The following is a 17,714-nucleotide window of genomic DNA, read 5'->3' as shown; positions in this document are numbered from 1 at the left end:
TTTAGCCAGGGTCAGGTTTCCAGGTTTCCATGTTCCCCGTCATAAGAGAGATATGAATCTCGGGGGATCTCCTGGTTCACCACTACGACCCTGAAATGGACACATCTCAGATGATGAAGGAGAAAATGATGATGTGGTTAAATAAATGAACATTAACTCTCTCAGAGCTTTTACACGTCACAATCCCAAAGAAGCACTGACCTAACAGCAGTGGAGTTTGCAGGATCTGAACAGGATCTAGAGCCAGAACAGAACCTTTTTTTAAAAATAATTTAATTGATTTAACATTTTACATTGTGCATAAAAATAAAGCACTTGCTTTCTGTCTTGATTTGTCTCGAAGTAATAAAAAAGGACACAGTGTCTTTGATGTGATTCACTGAATAGTGACCCCTTGTGGAGCAGTTTCTAAACAGGAGTGAACAGGTGAGTGAGCGAGTGACCCACTCACCGACCTTAAATGGGCCAGAAGTCGACATTTGGTCCACACCTGACCCACACGACACTTAGCTCAAGTCAGGCATGGTTCAAGACATTTGGCCCCTATCCAACCCTAACAGTGTCGTCACTGAGCCATAAGAGCCAGTGTCTGCTCTCTGGGCTGATTTCTGGGAAGAGGACGGTAAATAAAGGTAAATAATTAACGCTGCTTTGTAAATGTTGATTTTAAAAGTGAGCAGGAGCTGAGCGCCGTGCTCCGAGGAGAAGACGCACTGGACACAATGAGGCTCGTCCTGCTCTGTCTCTGGGCTCAGCTCTGTCGGGGAAATACAGGTACGAGGTTCACACTCAGGTCTGTACTCTTCTGGAACAGCATTAGATCAGATGTTGGAATGCTGCTGTGAGGATTTGATGGAGCCACGTGACGTAATGTTTATCAAAAAGAGAAACTTGGGTTTAAAATTCACTTTGTAAATTTGGTATAGCAAGAAAATAAAATGGGAGCTTCATCACCTCAGAGAACACAGTTCCACTGTTCCACAGCCTGGTACTGGGGGGGCTGTACACTCCTCTAGTCAACACTTGGCACTGAGCGTGGAGGCCAGCCTGAGGCTCATGTTTAGATGTGCTGAAAGGAACTAAATGAATTGGTTCTTTTGTTTTAATTTCTCCTCCCACAGATGATCAGAAGTGTCCGCGTCCGACTCTGGCGCGAGGTTTTCTGGTTCCGGAGCAAGAGCTCTATGAACATGGTTCCAGCATTCCTTACAGCTGTGACCCTGGACTGAAACCTGCAGCAGGACGATGGTGGGGGGTGATTACGTGTGAGAAAGGAGAGTGGTCCCACAGCCCTCAGTGTGTTGGTAAAGTACAGATTCACACATTCAGTAAAACACAAACACTAAGCAGGTTCAGCTCGGGACAGTGTCCAGGGCGTCTCTGTGACTGGACTGCGGTCATTACTCGAGAGTCATTGTTTTGTAAATGCTTTAAAGCCCTATTTGGACTGAAAATGTGGAGCTGAATGTTTGCTGTTATTCAGTTGTCTCCTTTCCTCCACCAGTGACCTCCACCTGTCTATACAGCTTTATATATGACAAAGATGAAGATGATGATGGAGAATATTGAAAATAGATTTCATTTTTAATATAAACATTTAAATGTTTTGGACCATGTAACCTTCTCCAAACTCTTAGAAAACGTCCCAGACGTCGTCTGCTGCGTGAAAAACGTATTCTAACGTCATAGTCATAAACATGACTGAACCTTGTGAAACAGTGAAACATTATAAAATACATAATTCCCTTTCTATAAATAATCGGTGTCTCTTCAGTTCATATTGCTGAGCGTATTTAAGGTAGATCCTGACAATGTGACCTTAAACCTGCAGGTACAAGGCCGTGGTGCACCAGTGTGAAGTGTGTAAGAAGGAGTTCAGAGGGAAGACCAACCTCATGACACACTTCAGGACACACTCAGGTGGAGTAACAGCTGATCTGCATTCAGGGCATCTCTGTTTACCACAGAGCGTGGTGTCAGTGTCGTCGCAACACAAACGATTACAGAAAATTGGGGAGTGGGGAAATCAGAGTGGGGATATTAGTATCATGAGCAGATTCTGTTTGGAATTATTTCTATCGGCCCATGACTAGCATTCTCAAAAGTGGCGTTCAAGTGAGTGAGTATGACTATTGATGTAATTGTGTGTGTGTATGTCAATGTATGTAAGTAAATGTATGAATGAATGAATGAATGAGTGAGTGTAAGTGTATGTGAGTGAGTGATGTATGTGTTTCTGTTTGTTATTATTATTATTATTATTAATGTGTATAATAATAATTAGTGTGTATTTGTATGAGTGTGAGTAAATGTATGTATGAATGAGTGAGTGTTTGTGAGTTCAGCGTTGGATCCTGTTTCAGTCGCTGTTCACCGTTGTTGTTTTTGTTGTTGTATTCCCTTCAGTGCTTTATTAACTCTCCCTTGTGTCTATCTATCTCTCTCTCTCTCTCTCTCTCTCTCTCTCTCTCTCTCTGTCTCTCAGGAGAGAAGCCTCATCTTACTGTAGGTCAGTGTTTCTAAGGGCATTTTCACACCTGTGCTTTGTTTGTTGTGGTCCGAATCAGTTAAGAAGCTCGTAATCTTGGAGCATTTTCCCTTGTTTTGGTTTGCTGATTTGTCAGACCTGACTGAGGTGGGAGGAAGAAAGTAAACACAGGAAGAAGGTCCTGTCTTGTGGGCTAGTGCATTTCTGATCCATTACTCTGATTAACGGCTAAACTTTAACCAGTTCTCTGTTTAGCGTCCTAATGCGCCTAATGCAAAGCACACCCTGGCTACGAATGCCATTTAGCACCTGCCTGTGGCGTACACCATATTAACAGTCGGATTACGTTTTCACCAGAAACAAACCACACCAGGGTTGGTTTGGGACAGGACCGAGTCCACCTCCTCTCAAGGGTCTCTGTGTGTTTGTTTTGGTCCGCATCCGAGTGCAATTACTTCTTTCCCACCTGCCCTAGCGAACCGCACTAAATGTGAACACAAAAATATGGAACATTTCTAGCATCTGTTTTATTTAGTTTTGCCCAAAACATTCAGACTTGTGTGTTTTAGCCAGGGTCAGGTTTCCAGGTTTCCATGTTCCCCGTCATAAGAGAGATATGAATCTCGGGGGATCTCCTGGTTCACCACTACGACCCTGAAATGGACACATCTCAGATGATGAAGGAGAAAATGATGATGTGGTTAAATAAATGAACATTAACTCTCTCAGAGCTTTTACACATCACAATCCCAAAGAAGCACTGACCTAACAGCAGTGGAGTTTGCAGGATCTGAACAGGATCTAGAGCCAGAACAGAACCTTTTTTTTAAAAATAATTTAATTGATTTAACATTTTACATTGTGCATAAAAATAAAGCACTTGCTTTCTGTCTTGATTTGTCTCGAAGTAATAAAAAAGGACACAGTGTCTTTGATGTGATTCACTGAATAGTGACCCCTTGTGGAGCAGTTTCTAAACAGGAGTGAACAGGTGAGTGAGCGAGTGACCCACTCACCGACCTTAAATGGGCCAGAAGTCGACATTTGGTCCACACCTGACCCACACGACACTTAGCTCAAGTCAGGCATGGTTCAAGACATTTGGCCCCTATCCAACCCTAACAGTGTCGTCACTGAGCCATAAGAGCCAGTGTCTGCTCTCTGGGCTGATTTCTGGGAAGAGGACGGTAAATAAAGGTAAATAATTAACGCTGCTTTGTAAATGTTGATTTTAAAAGTGAGCAGGAGCTGAGCGCCGTGCTCCGAGGAGAAGACGCACTGGACACAATGAGGCTCGTCCTGCTCTGTCTCTGGGCTCAGCTCTGTCGGGGAAATACAGGTACGAGGTTCACACTCAGGTCTGTACTCTTCTGGAACAGCATTAGATCAGATGTTGGAATGCTGCTGTGAGGATTTGATGGAGCCACGTGACGTAATGTTTATCAAAAAGAGAAACTTGGGTTTAAAATTCACTTTGTAAATTTGGTATAGCAAGAAAATAAAATGGGAGCTTCATCACCTCAGAGAACACAGTTCCACTGTTCCACAGCCTGGTACTGGGGGGGCTGTACACTCCTCTAGTCAACACTTGGCACTGAGCGTGGAGGCCAGCCTGAGGCTCATGTTTAGATGTGCTGAAAGGAACTAAATGAATTGGTTCTTTTGTTTTAGTTTCTCCTCCCACAGATGATCAGAAGTGTCCGCGTCCGACTCTGGCGCGAGGTTTTCTGGTTCCGGAGCAAGAGCTCTATGAACATGGTTCCAGCATTCCTTACAGCTGTGACCCTGGACTGAAACCTGCAGCAGGACGATGGTGGGGGGTGATTACGTGTGAGAAAGGAGAGTGGTCCCACAGCCCTCAGTGTGTTGGTAAAGTACAGATTCACACATTCAGTAAAACACAAACACTAAGCAGGTTCAGCTCGGGACAGTGTCCGGGGCGTCTCTGTGACTGGACCGCGGTCATTACTCGAGAGTCATTGTTTTGTAAATGCTTTAAAGCCCTATTTGGACTGAAAATGTGGAGCTGAATGTTTGCTGTTATTCAGATGTTTAGGTTTGAGGTGACAGTCACAGCACATGGAGTACAAGTTCAAATTACTAATGTTTCCTCAAGATTTCTCACCATATCACTCCAGACGTGGAATATAATGTGTTTTTTTGTTTTAGATACTGTATGACTCCAGATGTGCCTGATGTAAACGTAGATATGTGACTCTCATTCCAGATGTGCTAGATATAGATATATGAAAATGACTCCAGATGTGCTAAATGTAGATATGTGGCAGTATAACTCCAGATGTATTAAATGTAGAAATATGAAAATATAACTCCAGATGTGTTAAATGTAGAAATATGACAATGTAACTTCACATGTGCCCAATTTAAATGTTGTTCTTTTTCTAACTTTTCACTATGGGAATCGCCTTGGGCGTGACCAACTACGGAAGCTCCAATGACAGACAGGTCAACTTGTGACGAGGCTCCGCCTCTGCCCCTTAGTCACAGTCGGCCTCCTTCAGCAGCATTGAACGAAGAAGGAGCAGAAAGGGACCTTTATGATGGGAAAAGGCTCCCTCCAGTGCAACCCTCAATTAGACAGCTTCCTCCTGCAGTCCGTGCCTGCATGAAGGAGATGGGTTGCTGCTGGTCCAGCCCTTTTTAAGAGCAAATTTCCCACGAAGGGTTGCTCTAAGCTGGAAATTCATGGGATGGCGGTGCTGGGGCTGACTGGACCCCCGACAGTAGAGTCTTCAGTGGCCTACCACCTCCATCCTAACCGCCGCATCATCTCAGCCTCCTCCAACATTCCTCTACCCAGTAAAACGGATCGCCTCACAGCATCCATTTTTCAACGTGTGTACAAATTTGCTGCCCAGTCAGGGTGCTCTCTGAATGCTGTCACACTTCTGTCAGCATATCAGGCAGAAAATCTGGAGGAAATGGGGCAGCAGTTGGATTCAGGGGCACCGAATCCTGCTCTCTGGGATGAAATATGTGTTGTGAATGACCCGTGGGGCAGTGCAGGGCTGCGGACGTGTCATGGGCCTGGCCGTGTCAGGAGAGAGAGCCCTTTGGCTAAACCTGTCAGGCCTTAGCGACAGCCAAAAGGCAGAGATCATGGACGTGGGTTATGACCCCACCAAGGGTCTTTTTGGACCAGATCTGGAGAAAATGAGAGAAACTAGCACTCTCAGAAAGCAAGAAGATGAGGCATTTCATCTATGGTGCCTCGCCCCCCTCCATCAGCTCAGCAAGACTTTGCAGACACAGCTGTAAGAGCTAGGTATGGGAGGGGGGGATCAAAGCTCAGAGGCCAAACACAGGGGCTCAGCAAGTCAATCAGCGACCTAGAACACTTAACCCAAGGCTGTGGGGAAACAGTCCTTTGCAGCTGTAGCAGCTAAGAACCGTCCGCCTCCGTCCCCCGCAGAAGGAAAGAAGCGGACTGCCTGACACCCTGTCAGCTTCCTCCCTTAACCTCTCCTTCTCTCACCAAATGGAGAAAATAGGAGAGAAGCTGCAGCCCCTGTTTTCTGTGTTCAGAGGGCTCCCCAGTTATGGAACTTCTGGGAACCCCTATCCCACCCTCTTTTCCAGTTTTAGAAAAAGAGGAGATTGGTTTTCAATGTTCCGTGTGTCACCAAGCACTCAGTTTGACAGACATAAAAATAAAGGAGGCCATATCACAGCCAGGCGGAAAGCTGAGGGCGATGTGCTCCCCACTTTTCAAAATACAAACAAAACAGTCTGTCTACGGCCACTAAAGGGGGCACACGCCCCTTCTTTGAGCAAAGGCGCCTCTGTGTTCCCGTGAGACCGACGTCATCAATCCGCGACAGAGGCTCGGGTTTTTACTCCCGCTACTTTGGGGTTCCAAAGAAAGAGGGCGCTGCACCCCGCCCTATCTTGGATCTCCATGTGTTAAACAGACATCTACGCAAATACACGTACAGGATGTTAACACACAAAGTGCTATGTCAGTCGATTCGTCAGCACGATTGGTTTGTGACAATTGATCTGTCAGATGCTTATTTTCACATAGATATTTACCACGCACACAGAAAATATCTCAGGTTTGCATTTGAAGGCAAGGCCTACGACTATCAAACGGTCCTGTTCGGGCTGTCTTTAGCACCACGGGTATTCAGCAAGTGTGTGGAAGCAGCGCTTGCCCCGTTGAGAAACAAAGGGATCAGGATATTTTCATTATATAGACGATTACCTCATTTGCTCCCGCACAAGGGAAGAAGCGCTCAGAGATTCCAATACAGTGTTGAATCACTTTGAGAATCTGGGGTTTAAAATAAACTGGACCAAGAGTCGTCTAGAGTCCTCACAGTGCCCAGATTACTTAGTCCTGACTATAAACTCCCTCTCATATTGAGTTTGGCTGTCGGAGAGGAGAGTAATGTCATTCGAACAATGTCTTTCCCATTGTCGATTGGGGAAGGTGGTCTCGTTACAGCTTTGTCCCTCAGCTCAGTCTGGCTCACATAAATTATCTGGAGCTTCTCACAGTGGTTTTGGCACTGATACACTTTGAGGATTTTCTCCAAGGTCAGCATGTTTTGGTGAAAATGGATAACTCTACTGTGGTGGCTTATATAAACCGCCAGGTTGGGACACGCTCACTACAGCTACACAAGCTCGCTTGAAGGCTTCACCTGTTGAGCAGCACCCTATTTTTGTCCATTTGCGCGACACATGTACCGGGGATACTGAACAGCGGGGCGGATCTTCTGTCAAGGGGAAATCCTCTGTACGGAGATTGGAAACTTCACCCGCAAGTGGTGACTCAGTTGTGGCAGAGATACAGACAGGCAGCCATAGATCTCTTTGCCTTGCAGGAAAACACGCAATGTCTTCTGTATTTTTCCCTGTGGGACGAAAATGCACCTCTGGGTGTGGATGCTCTAGCCCACCCATGGCCAAACGTTCTGCTTTATGCGTTTACTCCCTCAAACCTGATTTCTTCCACACTGACACGAGTGAAGGAACAGGGCCTGTCTCTCATTCTAATAGATCCACACTGGCCGTTGAAGCACTGGGTGGCGGAGATTGTTCAAATGCTTGCGGGCCAGCCTTGGCCCCTCCCACTGAGGAGGAACCTATTGTCACAGGCGAATGGGGAAATATATCATCCCCACCCAGACAAGACGGCTCTTTGGGCCTAGCACGTTCAAAGCGCCAGGGCTATTTCTACTCGCACATTATATGAGCACCAATGGCGAGTTTTTGAAAATTGGTGTGCCCTAAGAAATGTCACTCTTCAGTGCTCACTTTTCAGTGCTCTGTGTCAGAGCTTCTCTGCTTTTTACAAGATTTGTTGGATAAAGAGAAAGCTTTTTCAACAATCAAGGTGTATTTAGCAGCCATCTCAGCTTGTCATGTGGGTTTTGGGGATAAGCCTGCAGGACAGCATGCTCTGGTCTCTCGGTTTATGAAAGGGGCATGCCGTAAATGGCCTGTTTGCAGACCTTTGGTTCCGCCGTGGGACTTGTCCTTGGTGCTTGATGGACTCTGTTGTCACACTTTGGACCTTTAGAGGGAGTGGGGCTGAATTTTCTTTCCATTAAAACAGCTTTGCTCTTGGCACTGACCACAGCAAAGCGAGTTGGTGAATTACAGGCATTAGCTATCCGCCCTTCATGTTTGCAGTTTGACCCAGGCTACACTAAGGTGCACTTGCGTCCTAATCCTGTATTCGTGCCAAAAGGCTCGGCTTACAGTAGAACTGGCGGCTTTTCACCCCCCACCTTTTAACACTGTGGAGGATCAGAAACTGAACTGCTGGTGCCCTGTAAGGGCCTTGCGTCAGTATATGCACAGAACAGACAGACATGACCAGCTATTTGTATCATGGGCCACTCCTCAGAAAGGAAAACCCTTGTCTTGTCAACAGTTGTCACATTGGATTGTAGAGGCTATAGCAGTGGTATATAGATGTAACGGCTCACACCACAAGAGGGTCTACGAGCCTATTCCACGAGAGGTATGGCAACATGCGAGCTGGGCCTCAGGGAACACGTTTGCATGGTTCTACAGGCTAGATATTTCAGGTCCATCTTTAGCACATTCAGTACTGGAGGCTGGTGTGTCTGATTCATTCTGATGGGACATTTATCCAGAACCTTCTTTCTATTGTCTAGAGAGTGCAGTCCGGGAGTTGTCTATATCTCCCATAGTGAAACACCGAGCGAAGTTAGAAAAAGAATGTTGGGTTACTGGACGTAATCCCTGGTTCTTTGATAACAGAGTGAGGTGTTTCACCAACTTTTCCCTCCCTGCACTGGGACGAGAAGAAATCTCTCTAGAATAACCCTCTCAAGGAGGCCGACTGCTGGAGCTTCCGTAGTTGGTCACGCCCAAGGCGATTCCCATTGTGAAACACCTCACTCTGTTATCAAAGTACGAGGGATTACGTCAAGTAGCCCAACGATATGAATAACTGTATCGCTCCAGATGTGCAAGTTTAAAATGGTTGTTTTTGTTTGTTGTTGTAGATAATGGTGACTGTATCACTCCAGATGTGCCACATGCCAAACCCAAACCCCTGCAGCTCTCGAAAGGGTCCTACTCTGATAAAAGCAGAGTGGAGTTTGTTTGTGATAAAGGCTTTGAGTTCAAAGACGGAGGGTCCCATGAGGCGGTGTGTGAGGGGGGGAAATGGACTGAGCTGCCCGTCTGTTCACGTGAGTGTGCTGCCTACATCAGTGTCTGATAAAGCACTTGTTAAAAGGAAGTGATAACTGCGAGAAGTTCTCCTGCTGCACTCGCATCGTCATACAGCATTTCTGCAAAGTTTTCCAAACAGGAGTAACTCCTCCCTTTCCCTTTTGCATTGCATTGTGGGGACAGTAATGTGTAACAACACTGAGTGACTCATGTAGAGCCAGTGATCAGATGAGTGTACAGCTGTAAACCTGTTGAGTGTTGACTGTTGCCTAAATCTAATTTTCCTGTAGTTTATCAGATGACTGTATGAATGTAAATAAATGTAACACTCAGGTGTGTTCAGTAACTCCCTGTGGACAGAAACCCTTAAACAAAACACTTTATTTCTGTTTCTCAGGAAAACACACTGCATGTGATGCTCCGGTACGTGTTTCCAATGCAGTTGTCACAGAACCATCCCGGGACACATATGAACACACGGATAGAGTGGAGTACCAGTGTAAACAGGGATACGAACTGAAGGGGCAGAAATACAGCTACTGCATGTTTAGTGTGTGGACGCCAGCCCCGACGTGCGGTGAGTTACCTCAGTCACTTTGTCTTCATTCCTTCACATCGGATGTTTTAGCTACATATTCAGATATAGAGAGAATTTTGTTAGATTTTGACTCGCATCAAGGGTTTTATTTTGTTAAACAGAGCTGACAGAAATGTCCATGATGTGTTTGTATTTAATGTGAAAGCTGGTGGGAACCTGGCGACTGTGAGAGATATTATACAAAGATATTGTAAACAGGGTTACTGCTAGAATATGAATAGAAAATCTAAGAGAAGATCTAAGAAGTGTGTATTGGGAAATTGGTCATTTAATAGAGTCTAAAAGGAGGCGGAAGGGTTTTTTTTTTTTTTTAAACACAATCAAAACAAAACTCATGAATTCTAATGTTTTGAAACCTTCTGTGTTTTGGGTTTTTCTTTTCAGTTCTGGCCACAAAACCAACATCATCAGTTGAGTTACACCTAGAGTTTATACATGAATAGTAACTGAAAAACAGCAGAACAAACTCTGAATAATTGAAAAAAGCTAATGCCTCCTAAACTTGTGATAGAAATTAATGGAACTATTTTGCTCAATCAGTATTTAGTCATTAATATAATTTTGAAGAATTAAAAAAAAAATACACAATAGTCACCAGATATTTTTTTGCTGATGGAGAGACTGAATAGATGACAGGTTTCACGGTAATAATTACTCAAACACTGTTATATTCACTGCAAAGATAATGACAGGTGAAATATTCTTAAAGCTAGTCACGTTACTGAACTATTAAACAATTAAAACCTTTCTTCTTTTGAGATCTTTGTACAAATACTATATTTTCAGACATTTTCAATTTTTCAAGTGAAACATTTAATAAACAATGGACTAATAGAGATGTCTCTAAAATGTCATTTCTGGACAAACTTTAACTATAAGTTTCATGTTGTTTTCCTCTCTCTGTGATAGATATTATTTATCAATCATTCAAACTTTACTGGTGTATTTTTACTGAAAGAGAAATGACACATCTTTTATTTTTAGTGAGAGATTGTGGCGCTCACCCCACGGTTGATCACGGGCGAGTTGAAGAGGTGGAGGGTGGATGGTCTCTGAGAGTTAAATGTGATCCAGATTATAAACTCGTTGGGTCAGAACAAGTGATGTGTGTTGGCAGACAGTGGTCAATTCGCCCGACCTGTAGGTCAGTGTCGCTGTGGGTCCAAAAAAACACCAAAACCTGATAAAACTCTTGTAAAAAATGCAAAACGTGTAAAAAAAAAAAGTGAAACTTTCTGTTAAATGCTGTGTTTTAATTTTCAGCTGAATCTTTGAGGCCAGCGGAGCCCAGTGAGTTATATTCAACTAAAACCTCGTATCTACAAAATACTATATTTACAAGAGTAAATTTACCAAAATTTTATTTGATTGATGTTTTCTCCTGAATGGCCAGCGTTATTAAAAAAAATAATCCTGTTCCTATTATTTCCAGGTGTTAGATCCATTTTTTTTTTACCAAAAACTGGTTTTCAGGACACTGTAACACAATAAACGGCAAATATTTTATGAAAATAAGTATTTTTTAGATGTTATCTCCCAAAACTCTCAAGACTAAGTAAATATTTCACGTTTAAATGTTGAGTCATTTTTTTAAAGAAATAATGTAAATATATTTTCTGCCTTTTATTTTCAGGCCGTGGCTGCGATGTTTACCCCACTGTTAAAAATGGAGTTTTCTTTGAGCTGGAGCCTCGAAAATCAATACGATTTGAGTGTGCAACGCTTTATAAACGTCTGGGACCAGAACGTGTGAGGTGTGTAAATGGACAGTGGTCTGAGCTGCCGGTCTGTAAAGGTCAGTGTTGACTCCAAGTGTAAATTTAATTGTGAAGTGTGGAAATTTGTGGATGGTTTATTGATGCCTTTAATATTTCCCCAGCTCCGTGTAAACTGGACCTCACACGGCTTTATTATCGTCAAACATCTGAGTACATGGAACATGGAGAAAAGAATTTTAAATGCTCTCTTTTTAATACAGTAGCCGTCCATTGTGATGACGGGAAAGCGTACTATAGAGGATGTAAGTTTACCCCTCTCTCACCTGCACAAAAACAAAAACCTTTTATAAACACTGCAGAAACATGAACTCCTCTCCTCCACACACAGAGACGCAGATAGCGGCACATTCACAGCCAGAGATTTCCTCAGACACGGTGTGGACTTCAGGGACTAATAGAAATTTTGAACAGAGGAAAAATACAGACTTCTCTATGGAAAAGTATAACTTGAGAAGAAGCAGGACCATGCGGAAAAATGTGTCGCCTTGTATTTGTTTTTTTTCCTGGCGCTTTGTGTAAACACTGCTCCGTCCCAGACAGCATCCTCCTCCCTACAGAGTGCACTTAAAAATGTATAAAAGTAATTCTACTACACCACTACACTGTGTACTACAGAGAGTAGAGGAAGATGTTTGGGATTCAGCCTAGTGGTGTGAGGGTGTAACTGCAGAGCGACACAGACGCCAACTCTGCATTCAGTCAACGCAGAAGTATAAATCAGCCTTAACACACCCCTCTGACCCAAGTCTCTGACATATTCAGGTCACTATAGGTGCCATATTGATTCAATCCTGGGAGCACAATCATAAAAAATGACTGATATTATATTTTGTTTGTTTTCAGGTGATTGGAATGAATGGGTGAGTATAAAAAACCCAACGTCTTTAAACCTGATGAACTGGTGAAATCAGGGCTGTTGTAAAGGTTTTCAGCGTATCACACATATAGCATTTCACATGGAAAGTTTTTTTCTCTTACTTTAACAGAAATAACTCAGCAGTGTCATACAGATCTGAGAAATGTACCTGTGTAGTTGCAATGAGCCTGTGATTTAGATTAATTTAATTTAGTTAATAATTATGTTAATATTTGCAAACATAGTGTTTAATGAATTGTTCCCTCTGCTTTTACAGTGATATCTGCACTGCTACAACTGCTGCTGCTGAGATACACACATCTGCAGAACATCTGGAATACCCTATAATGCTAATGCCTTATTAAAACTTATTTTTTGGAAGAAATTTTCTTTTTGAAAAACAAAATAAAAGCACCTACTAAAAATATGGAGATTCTATTTGGTATTTTACAATATGTTGGTGTTTTCAGTTTCAAATCTTTTCAGTAGTGTGTTCTGACCCAGTTCTATCAGAGCAGTCCCTCCCTATCGCTCCCTCCTCCATCAGTGAGACTCAAGCCCAGGACCCTGAACAGTTTGGGTCGGTCCTGCCCACTGCACACAGAAAACCAAACTAGTCCAGACCTGTCCCCCACTGAAACTGAGGCTTTATGAAACAAAAATACGGCGCCCTGAGCTGTGGAGCAACTGAAATCCTGTAACAAGAATCAGAGAACGATTCCATTTCAGAGCTACAGCAGCTGGTCACCTCAGTTCCCAAACGCTCACAGAGCGTTTTTAAGAAGGAGCTGAGGAACACAGTGTGTAAACTGCTCTAATGGGTTTATGAAGCCCCAGTGTCTGTAAATTGGTAAAATAATAAAAAGTGTCTCGGTCCAGTATGCTAGGCTTTCTCTCTCTCTCTGCTCACAGCAGTGAAATGCCATCTGGAGGTTTTTATACAACGGACAAACTCCAAACGCTGAAAAGCACCAACCGAGATGAGGATGTTGCTCTATTCCTGCTCCATAGGGGGGTAACACTGACTTATTTTTGCTGTTTCTGATCACTTAAGGTAGCAATCTCTGGAGCTGGCTAACTGCAATAACGATAGTGCGGCAACATTTAAACAACTTGAGTTACAAATGAGTTTTTGTGGGAATTCAAACAGTGAGTAAACACTGACACAAATATGCAGTTCCACCTTAAAAGATGCTTAGCGTCAGAATGTAAACAACCAGAGAGAACTGCGCTTAGACGCAATCATAGACGTTCCCTTTAATGATTATGCTAATTTATGGAACATCTGGAATACACTATAACCCTTTATTAAAAGTTTTTTATTCTTCTGTTGTTTATCTGCTTGCTTTTCACTTTATTTTGTACTGTGCTCTTTAAAGGAATCATTCTTCTTGTAATTATGATAAACACTGCAGCTGGGAAGCGGACGGTCGGGGAAATACAGGCACGAGGTGTTTGGTTCAGGGTTACAGCTAACACAGAGATGGGGCTGATGTTTGTAAACAAATAAATCCATTCGTGTTTTTAAATGCACTAACAGCAGCCATTGTTTAGAAAGTATCAAGTCTTCGCTCTTACCAACAAACATCAGCCTACAGGGTTAATCAGTCTTCAACTTTTCAGTCTCATCTATTGTTTTAGAATGAACAAATTATACTCTACATGAGGGCAGCCATGTTTAACATACATTTAGTGCAGATGCTCTGACACCTCCAGGCCATTAGGAGTCACATGGGAGTTTGAAATAAACCAGATTGTGTTCCATAGAGCGGGTCCTCTGCATGTTGACCGTCCTTTAACTGCGAGTGTTTAATATAATTTTAGTTGTTTTGTTTCTCTGAATCCTCTGAAATTAATCAAACACTGGCTGTGCTGGTTTTTCACTAAGTGTGGTGAGATCAGTTCACTGCTTCTTTCTGTGCACAATATTAATGTAAATAATGGTTACATATGAGCTCAAACATGCTTGGAGGAGAGCACTAATTCTCCAGATCTGCTATGCCAGCTAATAAATGCCCACACTGTCTTGCATCGTGCTTGAGAGAGACTCGGTCAGACAGACAGAGAGGCTGTGCTGTATTGGACCACTTACAGATCGTGTAATTTAAAAGAAGTTAATTAATATAAATTTGTCATCTGAGAAATAATAAAATAATAAAACATCTCCCTCTTACTTTATGGCCAGGTGACATCTTGGTAAATTTAAGAGTTAAAGGGTAAAATCATCCTCAATCTAGAACTCACATTTAAATTATTAGAATAATTAATAATTGTTTCTTTAAAAAACATTGATAATACATATAGGCGGCACGGTGGCGCAGCAGGTAGTGTCGCAGTCACACAGCTCCAGGGACCTGTGGTTGTGGGTTCGATTCCCGCTCCGGGTGACTGTCTGTGAGGAGTTGGTGTGTTCTCCCCGTGTCTGTGTGGGTTTCTTCCGGGTGCTCCGGTTTCCTCCCACAGTCCAAAAACACAAGTTGGTAGGTGGATTGGCAACTCAAAAGTGTCTGTAGGTGTGAGTGAATGTGTGTGTCTGTGTTGCCCTGTGAAGGACTGTTGCTCCCTCCAGGGTGTATTCACACCTTGTGCCCAATGATTCCAGGTAGGCTCTGGACCCACCGCGACCCTGAATTGGATAAGCGGTTACAGATAATGAATGAATATAAATATTAAAGTACCTGTGCATAATTATATCTCAAATTTTACATTTAGGTTTTTTCAAAATGCAAATTTTTGTTGTACTTAATACAAACCGGATTCCAAAAAAGTTGGGACACTAAACAAATTGTGAATAAAAACTGAATGCAATGATGTGGAGGTGCCAACAGCTAATATTTTATTCAGAATAGAACTAATCACAAATCACAGATCAGAAGTTTAAACAGAGAATGTATCATTTTAAGGGAAAAATGTTTCAAAATTTCATGGCGTCAACAAATCCCAAAAAAGTTGGGACAAGGCCATTTTTTTACCACTGTGTGGCATCCTCCCTTCTTCTTACAACACTCAACAGACGTCTGGGGACAGAGGAGACCAGTTTCTCAAGTTTAGAAATAGGAATGCTCTCCCATTCATGTCTAATACAGGCCTCTAACTGTTCAATCATCTTGGGCCTCACACCTTCCTCTTTATGATGCGCCAAATGTTCTCTATAGGTGAAAGATCTGGACTGCAGGCTGGCCATTTCAGTGGATCCTTCTCCTACGTAGCCATGATGTGATTGCTGCAGAATGTGGTCTGGCATTATCTTGTTGAAAAATGCAGGGTCTTCCCTGAAAGAGATGATGTCTAGATGGGAGCATATGTTGTTCTAGAACCTGAACATAGTTCTCTGCATTAATGGTGCTTTTCCAGACATGCAAGCTGTCCATGCCACAAGCACTCATGCAACCCCATACCATCAGTGATGCAGGCTTCTGAACGGAGCATTGATAACAACTTGGTTTATCCTTGTCCTCTCTGGTCTGGATGACATGACGTCCCAGTGTTCCATAAAGAACTTCAAATCGTGACTCATCTGACCACAGAACAGTCTTCCATTTTGCCACACTCCATTTTAAAAGATCCCTGGCCCAGTGCAAACGTCTGAGCTTGTGGAGCTTGCTTAGAAATGGCTTCCTCTTTGCACTGTAGAGTTTCAGCTGGCAGCGGCGGATGGCACAGTGGATTGTGTTCACTGACAATGCTTTCTGGAGGTATTCCTGAGCCCATTCTGTTATTTCCTTGACAGTGGCATTCCTGTTTGAGGTGCAGTGATATTTAAGGGTCCAGAGATCACGAGTATCCAGTAGAGTTTTACGGCCTTGACCCTTACGCACAGCAATTGTTCCAGATTCTCTGAATCTTTTGATGATGTTATGCACGGTTGATGATGATAACTTAAAAGTCTTTGCTATTTTACTTATTTTATTTGTCGACACTGTGAAATTTTGAATCAACATATTTTTCCTTTAAAATGTTACATTTACTCAGATTAAACTTTAATCTGTCATCTATGTTCTATTACGAATAAAATATTGACATTTGCCATCTCCACATCATTGCATTCAGTTTTTATTCACAATTTGTTTAGTGTCCCAACTTTTTTGGAATCCGGTTTGTACTTTTTGCTAAGAAGAGGCATTTCCGCTGATTGAGTTACTGACTGACTCCTGTGTTGAAAGGCTCATGCGAGTGTAGGAACTGTTAGTTCAGCTGTATTTCACAGAGAGATCCTAAGGTGGCGCTACTACACCGTGTGTTGTTAGTTCAGCCATATTTCATATTCCAGTTTGTGAACTAAATTTGGAACCGTTCAGCACGTCTCCACTGAATTAACTGGTTCACGAACCAGACAAATCACTTCCCAATGAGCAGTAGGTTCTTCAGCGCGAACTATGGCTGAATATTAGGAAATAAGACAGGAACTCACTCCGTTTGTGTGTGTTTCTCGGGCTGTGTTTGGCGCGACACCATGAGCCTCGGCTGGGGGCTTTGGTTAGTTCACAAACTCAGCAGGACGCCTCTGAACTCGCCAACATTTACACAGTATTATATCTCACAGAGAGAATTTGTCTTATTTCACAAGAGTGTGTCTTTTTAACATTTTGTGGTGTTAGCGTGTTTATAAAACTCCATAGAGCTGCACACAGACACATTAAACTTCACCTGCTTTAACCTGTTACACTGAATAAATAAGTTACTGTAATTCTATAAATATTAATATTTATGTATAAATATCTATAAATGTTCTTGGTCGTTGTTCTTTGGTTGTAGATTGTCTAGTGTTTATTTTTAAATAAAATGAAGAAAAACACTGATGCTGGTGTTATATTTTATGAACAAAACTTTGTGCTCCTTTTGTCATTTTTGCATTTTTTACCTGCTCTTTATTTTCTGTACAACACACTCACAGAATAAACACCTCATGTAACACAGACATTGATATAAAGCACCAACGCTTCTCCATACCTTCCAATGACAAGGGGATGTATTTTGGGCTTTTGAAAGGCCACAAACACCTCTGTGACAACGGCTGTATGACTAATTCCTAATTTTTCTTTGCTCTTGATGAAATAAATATGTTTTTTTTCTGTACTAAATTTGTATTAAATATGGTGTTTTTCTATTAAATATAACATTCTGGTTTTAAATAATTTTGAAAAAAATATATTTTACATAACACTGTGTAATAAAACATGGGAAAATTTAGGAATTTGATATTGTGGATACTGAAATATTGTTATTTTCTGTTCCAGAGAAATACTGGCTTGAGAAACACAACGAAACTGATGTCATTAACTGAGGTAATAACTGACACCAAAACTCTCATACAAT

The 17,714-nt window shown here is 42.4% G+C and overlaps 1 protein-coding gene across 4 annotated transcripts; it reads left to right on the top strand.

The window, feature by feature from the left end:
- The first annotated feature begins 377 nt into the window (after positions 1-377).
- On the top strand, positions 378-12,811 carry LOC136706857 (complement factor H-related protein 1-like). Of its 4 annotated transcripts, none has more exons than XM_066680540.1 (12): positions 378-774; positions 1,122-1,304; positions 1,832-1,920; positions 2,486-2,509; positions 3,727-3,827; positions 4,160-4,357; positions 8,995-9,183; positions 9,564-9,743; positions 11,398-11,559; positions 11,644-11,784; positions 12,386-12,402; positions 12,676-12,811. In XM_066680540.1, the coding sequence occupies exons 5-12, from the start codon at positions 3,776-3,778 to the stop codon at positions 12,676-12,678; spliced, it is 942 nt and encodes a 313-aa protein (XP_066536637.1). In that variant the 5' UTR covers positions 378-774; positions 1,122-1,304; positions 1,832-1,920; positions 2,486-2,509; positions 3,727-3,775; the 3' UTR covers positions 12,679-12,811. The 4 variants fall into 4 exon arrangements, with proteins under 4 accessions (XP_066536637.1, XP_066536636.1, XP_066536638.1 ...); XM_066680539.1 differs by having other exon boundaries at positions 1,832-2,115; XM_066680541.1 differs by having other exon boundaries at positions 1,832-2,119; positions 2,486-3,827; positions 4,175-4,357.
- Positions 12,812-17,714: the final 4,903 nt, after the last annotated feature.

The sequence above is a fragment of the Hoplias malabaricus genome, chromosome 9, assembly GCF_029633855.1.
Source record: "Hoplias malabaricus isolate fHopMal1 chromosome 9, fHopMal1.hap1, whole genome shotgun sequence".
NCBI classification, from domain to species: domain Eukaryota; kingdom Metazoa; phylum Chordata; class Actinopteri; order Characiformes; family Erythrinidae; genus Hoplias; species Hoplias malabaricus.
Note: the sequence above shows the minus strand (reverse complement) of the source record. Positions and strands in the feature narration are given on the sequence as shown.